The 7,963-nt window shown below is 36.4% G+C and overlaps 1 protein-coding gene across 1 annotated transcript; it reads right to left on the reverse strand.

Annotated features, from left to right (window-relative positions):
- Positions 1 to 2,660: 2,660 nt before the first annotated feature.
- On the reverse strand, positions 2,661 to 7,562 carry LOC129958504 (uncharacterized). Its single transcript, XM_056071028.1, has one exon. The coding sequence runs from the start codon at positions 7,560 to 7,562 to the stop codon at positions 2,661 to 2,663; it is 4,902 nt and encodes a 1,633-aa protein (XP_055927003.1).
- Between the last annotated feature and the right edge of the window lie 401 nt (positions 7,563 to 7,963).

Genomic DNA, 7,963 nt, shown 5'->3' on the forward strand with positions numbered 1-7,963 from the left:
TTTATCAAAGTTTGACTAAGCAATAGCATGATTTTTAGAATTTGGTGATTTAAATTACTTATCAGTAATATGTAAAATTTAATTGAAAATTGGATATAATTAAGTTAAATTAAGTCCTATACCGTTAACGTACGTTAAATACTTAAGTAAAATATAGGTGAAAAACCTAATTTAATTCCATGCATTTCGCAATTCATTTGTCAGTTTTCGACCATATAGGAATTTCGGACAATCCGGATTTCAATCTGTAAGGATTATGACCCAGACCCAAACAGATGTTTATCTATCTGTGGGGCACCTTTCTTAAAGAAAGTGCAGAGTAGGAGATGACGGATGAAACTTGAAATGCGAATAATTAAAAAAAAAATACATTCCAATAAAATAAAAATAAAATTTCATTCTTTTTTAATATTAATATTTAAAAAATAATTTAATATTTTTTCTAATTTCATAATTTAATATTTTTTCTAAAAATATTTAAGCAGCACAAAAAATATTTTAGTATTAATATTCCTTAAAATATCCTTAGCATATTAATATTGATATCTCCATCCGGATAAAAGTGAGTGGTATGAACAGTTGGACCTAAGAGACTATTTACTACTTAAGTGTTTCATTTAAATTTGCTTACTTGCCTTATGTAAACTAAATCGAAAAACTAAGAACTTTCTTTCCTATTATGATAAAATTACAAAAGCAATGAAATTTAGCGAATTGCTAGCAGTTAATTAATATTTTGAATTTAAAATAAACAAAATTTAAATGGCAAGTTCTTCACGTTGCGCTTGTAAATGATTAGTGCACTATAGATGTGCAAGCGTATATGAAGCGCATTATTTTCTTCAGAAGAAAACAATTTTTTTTTCGAATTGCAGATAATTTGGAAATCTATGTAAAATGAGTAAAATCAAATATTTGTTTCATTTTAAACTACAAGATTTTTAATATTGGTTTAATCACTTTTCCGATAGAAAGTCAGAGTATAAAATTAATTGGAACAGACTGAAAAGTATCTGAGATAGCTGAATTATGAAGTAACTAGGAATATTCTGATTTCACATAAGAACAAGATATAAAGTTAATATGAATTTAATATGACGAAGTTAATATGAATTTCTGATCAAAATTTCCTGTTATATGTGTAAGAAAATGCCTTTCGAAAAAATATAAGGATTTCGCTATTTTGAAATACAATATCTATAGAATAAGTTTTCATTATTTGAAAGAGTCCACAGCACGGCTTATAAACATCATCAAGAAAAGGTAATCAGTTTTGAAGTCGAAAATATTCAACAATGATTCTTAATCTACAAAATAAATTTCTAGTAAATAATAACTCATACACAAATAAAGTATACTCAATATAAAAAAATATTTTTTAATATATGCGAATAATATGTAAGTATTTATCAAAAATACACAGATTCATTACTCTTATTTTTCAAAATTCGTTCTGCTTTAACACCGGTTTTAAGTTCTGAATTATAAATACGCTCATCTGAAGAATTTTTGAAGAAGAAAGTAGATCACCATTAAGTGATGTTGATTTATATTTGAGATGCCTAAAAGTAAAATTACTTTATCCCCCCCCCCTTTTTTTTAAAAAAAGGGAGACTTTAAAACATTATGGCTATTTGTACAAAATTATTGTATCTTATTGAAATCTTATATTCGGAAAATTGGAGAATATGATTTCTGCATTTACATCAGTTATTCACAATGCTCGAAATATGTCATAGATATAGTTTTGGTTGCTAGATAACGCTATAATACTGCTTCGAATTATAGCTAAGAATGAAACATTTTTGTCTTGCTAATGTGTAGTCTATAAAACGGACAAATAAAAACTTGAACATTTTCACCTGAACAATGGATTTGCATTTTTGAGCTAGGATCTCGAGGTAGCTGATAAGAAACTAACTCATTACACTCAAAATATAATTAAACTCCTTTAATAAAATGCGTAAAACATTAACATTAAAATAAACCACTTACACAACACATCAAACTCTAATCAACTAACCATAGATGTGGAGGACAAGCCGAAACACAAGCCTCTCTCGCAACCACTGCATTTATATCTATATTTCCATAAACAGCAGCGCCCTCTAGCGTGCCAAGTGATGCGCTCTAGTGGCTCATTTCTCAACATCCTCCCCACCTGTACATGACAGTGTACACTTTCCTCTACAAGATACATTCAGAATTAAATTTCACATAAATATTAACAACATTCAATTAAATTTTTTTACACAAACGAAATATAAGTAAACAATACATAAAACCAACTACACAAATATATGCAATAATAATAGAGCACAATTCACAACAAACAAATCAACTGAAATTTAAATACTACATTTCTAAAGGGTACAACAACTGGACTGATCTTCTCAATTTACCCTTTGACGTTTTCACTATGCATGCTCGCACAAGTCCATCTCTTCCCATGATTAGCTCTTGTATCACTCCCATCTCCCAGAGCAATTTTGATTTAGATGCACCTTCAACCAAGACGATATCTCCAATTTTTAGATTTTGGTAAGACGATGGATTCGCAAGATTATGCGCACTCTTTAGCATTAACAAATACTGTTCCTTCCATTTAAGCCAAAGTTCCTTCAAAAGTCTAGTCTGGAAAAGTTTACGTCTGCTCAAGGTCATACGATCCGATGCAGATTCAAACAAGTCCAAAAATATTCTGGTACAAGTCCAGGTTCTCGCCGTCCAGGAAGCAAGAAATGTGAAGGCGCAAGTGCTCTTGGTTCATCCAACTCATCACTTTCGTACGTAATCGGTCGATTGTTGATCACGCATTCCACCTCTGTAAGGACAGTTGACAATTCCTCCAAAGTCAACAATGCTCTTCCTAGCGTCTTTCTCAGTGGTTCTTTAATACTTCGCATCAATCGTTCCCAGAAGCCTCCCCACCATGGAGAACGCTCCGGAATAAACTTCCAGGATATACCTTCAGAAGCAATAAAACTCTTCAGCTCGGGCTGTCTTATTATGTTTTTGAACTGCTTAAGGATTTCACATGAGCTTCGAAAAGTCTTAGCGTTATCAGAATAAAATATCTTTACGCCACCTCTTCGAGCCATAAACCGGCGCAACGATAGAATGAAACTTCTAACGCTCATATTAGAAACCACTTCAAGGTGAACTGCTCGAGTCACAGCACATGTGAAAAGCACAATATACACCTTCTGTAGAGCACCTGAGGTAGTCTTCACAGTTATAGATCCTGTAAAATCTGTACCTACAGTAGTGAACGGAGGGCAAGCAACTATCCTGTCTTTGGGCAATTGTCCCGTCTGTTGTCTTGCAGGTTTTGCATTGTATTTGCGGCACACAAGACAACTCTTTAGAACACTTTTCACCGATTGTCGACCTCTTGGTATCCAGAATCTTTCCCTTACTCTGGATAAAGTAGCTATCACACCCAAATGAAACCCTCGATTGTGTTCATGTAGTATCAAGAGATCGGTATATTTGGACTTGGGCAGAAGTATTGGGTGCTTTTCTTCCTGCGTCAACTCGCTCTGTTCTAAACGTCCTTTTACACGAAGAAGACCGTCCTGCAGATAGGGAGCAAGACTCCATATTCGTGAACTAGCGAGAATCTGTTGACCTCGGTTGAGACGAGTTATTTCAGGATCAAAGTGTTCACGTTGAACTTGCTTCACCCAAAATTCTTCTGCTTCGCTGATCTCCGCCGCCACCACCGGACCTCTCTGACTGCTTCTTCCTCTAAGTTTCCCAAGAAACCGCAACACATAGGCAGTAACTCTCAGAAGCTTGTTAAGACTACTAAATCTGGAAATGTCAATCAATGGATCATCTTTAACAATCGTAGTGTGTACAACGATCTTTTTCTCAGGTATACTCTCGTCTTGAACTCTGAGTTTCTGTTGAGGCCAGTCGCTCTGTGGTGCTTTCAACCATGGAGGTCCACTCCACCACATATCATCGTCTTTTAGTGATCTCGCCGACACTCCTCTGGTCAACCGATCAGCTGGGTTCTCCACACCTGGGCAATGGAACCACCTATCAGGAACTGCACAATTCTGAATTTCAACGACTCTATTTGCCACAAACTGTTTCCATTCCACCGCTGAACTCTTAATCCAATGCAAACAAATCTCAGAATCCGTCCACATAACAACTCTTTTCACCCAATTCTTAAAAACCACCGATAAATGTTTACACAATCTAGCACCAACCAACGCTCCCATCAACTCTAATCTAGGTAAACTCAATTTTTTCAACGGTGCCAATCTACTTTTCGCCATGACAAAGTACGCTCCAACCTCACCCGATGAAGTTTCCCACCGAAAATAAGCAACTGCTCCATATGCAACCTGCGACGCGTCACAAAATATGTGCATCTCCATTCTACCAGCATCCCTATCCCAGTTAGAAAAGCAACATCTATCTATTCGCACGTCAGACAAACAACCTACTTCACAACACCACCTCTCCCACTTATTTCTCAAATCATCTGGCAACTCTGAGTCCCAATCAATACCTCTTTCCCAAATTTCCTGCACAAGTTTCTTAACACGCACAACAAACGGACTAATAAAACCCAAAGGATCGAACACCCTAGCAACAACACTCAACACAGACCGCTTTGTATTCCTTACCGACTCCAAGCTATTCAACAAAGGCACAACATCAACCCCCAAACAATCCTCCTTTAAATCCCACACTAAACCCAAAACCTTCAACTTGGAATCTTGCTCAGACCCAACACCATCACTTAATCCATTTTGAATCCACAATGTCCGCAACTCCTTAGAATTCGTGCATAGCTTTCTCAAGTTAAACCCTGCATCTTTCAAGATAGTAACTGCACCTGAAGACAAACTGAAAGCTTTTTGAACCGTCTCAGCGCCGTAACACAAGTCATCAGCATATAATGCGTTGTCCAACATGTCGACACAATCCGGGTATCTTTCGAGATATTTTCTGACATGATATCTGATTGTGGCTCGCAACAAAAATGGTGAGCATCTACTTCCAAATAAAACGCGACTCATTTGCAACACCACATATTCTCGGTCTTTATCATTCGTATGCCACAAAAACCTTAAATAACGACGATCTTGTTCAGCCACTCCAATCATCAAAAAAGCCTTTTCTATATCTCCACAAAAAACTATTTCAAATATTCTAAATTTCAAAAGGACATCCAATAGACTGGGATTCAAATTAGGGCCTTGTTCCAAATAATCATTTAATGATAAATCGCCTCTCTTGGAACTTGAACAATTAAATACCAATCGAACCTGTGTAGTGCTTTTATCTTTCCTGACCACGCTCCGATAAGGCATGAAGTATCCCGCGTCACCTTCGGCACAATCCTCGACTATATTATTTTCCCTCTGGAACTTAATTATTTCCTCGAACTGGTTACGAATAAAGCCATCACTGTCCAATTCTCTTTGCAATCTATCAAACTGCCGTTTAGCCAAATGAAAATTGTCCTTCAAATCCACTGGATCGCGCTTCCACAGGAGACCCGTAACGTAACGGCCATTCTCAAAACGCAAGTTTTCCTCAAACCTCTGAATTATTTTTTCGTCGCTTTCACTCCTCCCTGAAGGCGAATCGCTAATTCCTAGACTTTCTAATTGAAACCAATTATACAACAAATCTGATAACTTTTCCTCCTCACAGCACTCAACTCTAGTATACATACTTAAAGTGCAATTTAAAACGTCGTCTCGTCCAGAGCTTCCATTAATTGCCCAGCCAAATATGGTCTCGTATAACATCAAAAATTCTGAAAGTCTGCGAGTTTTCCCCGTTAAAACCTTATTTATTAAGTCATTTCCAATCAAAAGGCCTATCTCTGTCTCCTCACCACCCTGGTCAGACAAAACAAATCCCTCTTGTCTCAAAACCGATACAATACCTTCCGAAGGGCTTCGAATTAAATCTGGGCCAACAATTTTGTCTATCACCAGAATATTGCATTCTAAATGAGAATCACTAATAGGGCTTTTCAATAAAGCTTTCTTCCGCTTTAATTCTCTCAAGTGGGGTGATTGAGACCCAAAAGTGTGAATTTTAAGTTTCTCAACTGACACAGTAGGTAATCCAATTTCCTCTGCAATACTTTCTAAAAGAAAGCTAGCTTCGGAACCGCTGTCAATTAAAATTCTAATCCCTCGAGCGATTTTATTTGAACCCACTACATCGGCTCTAGCTGTTTGGTAATATATATTATGCCGTTTTTCAGTATTGATCATTGACTCTCGAAACAATGAATTAACACCTACGTCTTTGGACTCATTGGAAGATCCTTCAACACTACCGCTTTTACTTGGTCTCTGACCTCTTTCACACAAGTACTCCAAGTGGGATTGTGATCCACAGGTTTTACATTTTATACCCTTTACATAACAAAACTTTTTATGACCTTTACGGAAACATCTCCTACACTTGTATTGATCATAAAGTGACTTATATTTATCTTGCACGCTTAATTTACAATCTTCATTTCTATGAGTTTCCTTCGGACAAAAATCGCAAAATTTATTTATTGATACGCCTAACGTTGCCGCAGAAGACACACCTCTACTAAAGGATGAAGATTGGGTTTTCTTAAAAGGAGATAAATTACTTTTGGTAACAGGAATCAACAACTCTGTACGTTCCGAAAAAGATCTTTCGCGTGCCTCTATCTCTCCCTTCAAAAAATCCAACAAATCGGATACCACTGGCTCCCTCACCTTCCTTTCAACCTGACTTCTATTAAACAACAACATCAATTCAACAGGTATGCATCTATCTAGAATCGGATACAATAAGTTACCGTACGAATCTATATCAATTCCCAACGACTCTAAACTTCTTATGCTGTTGTTAATTTCATCGTAGAGATTACGCAACCCCGCGGTGTTATTTATCCTCCTAACAGGCTGTAATGATAAAAGCGTGTTCATATAAGCTGAGATCACGGCATGTCTCTGCCCAAACCTATCTTTTAGGATCTCAACGGCTTTATCATAATTTTCATTAGTTAAAGTTAATCCAGAAATTGCCCTAGCCGCACCGCCCATCAATAATGATCTTAAATAATTAAACTTTTCAACCTTCGATAAAGAAGCATTATCATGCACAGCCGCCTCAAACGATGGCCAAAATTCCTGAAATTTTTTAATATTACCATCAAACATATCTAAAGCAACTTTAGGCAACTTTGTACTATTAACGTGTCGAGCAAGTACAGCCGCATTCCCACTACTACACTTAATTTTTTCAATAAATCTCTGGATTTTACCCTTGCATCTAATAATCGAATCACTATATTCCAATTCCTGTTGTACCTCCTTTTCCAATTCTATCAATTTAATTTGCCCATTAAGTCTTTCATCCAACGTCTGTAGCTCCGCCTCTCTTTTGATCAAAATTTCCAGTTTATCCCGCAAGACTTCAATGTCCGGTACTTCCCTCGCAAATTCCACTTCCACACTTTTAATAACATTCGTAACTGCCGCTCTCACTACACCTCTATTTTTTCTATTTCTCTCAACTGACTCGTCTACACTCATTTTAAACACCAATAAACAAATCACTAAATCCTTCGCGACCGATGCACCAAAATATGATAAGAAACTAACTCATTACACTCAAAATATAATTAAACTCCTTTAATAAAATGCGTAAAACATTAACATTAAAATAAACCACTTACACAACACATCAAACTCTAATCAACTAACCATAGATGTGGAGGACAAGCCGAAACACAAGCCTCTCTCGCAACCACTGCATTTATATCTATATTTCCATAAACAGCAGCGCCCTCTAGCGTGCCAAGTGGTGCGCTCTAGTGGCTCATTTCTCAACAGTAGCAGGTACCTTAATTGTAAGAAAAGTAAAATTTCTTTATATAATTTTTGAAGCAGAGTCGTGACCGAAAACTGAGATGATAATTTGAATTTTAAACTTC

Source organism: Argiope bruennichi, chromosome X1 (assembly GCF_947563725.1).
Source record: "Argiope bruennichi chromosome X1, qqArgBrue1.1, whole genome shotgun sequence".
Taxonomy (NCBI): Eukaryota; Metazoa; Arthropoda; class Arachnida; order Araneae; family Araneidae; genus Argiope; species Argiope bruennichi.

Bases quoted from the DNA above. Each gene is read 5' to 3' on its own strand.
- LOC129958504 (XM_056071028.1), bottom strand. From the start codon at position 7,562: ATGAGTGTAGACGAGTCAGTTGAGAGAAATAGAAAAAATAGAGGTGTA.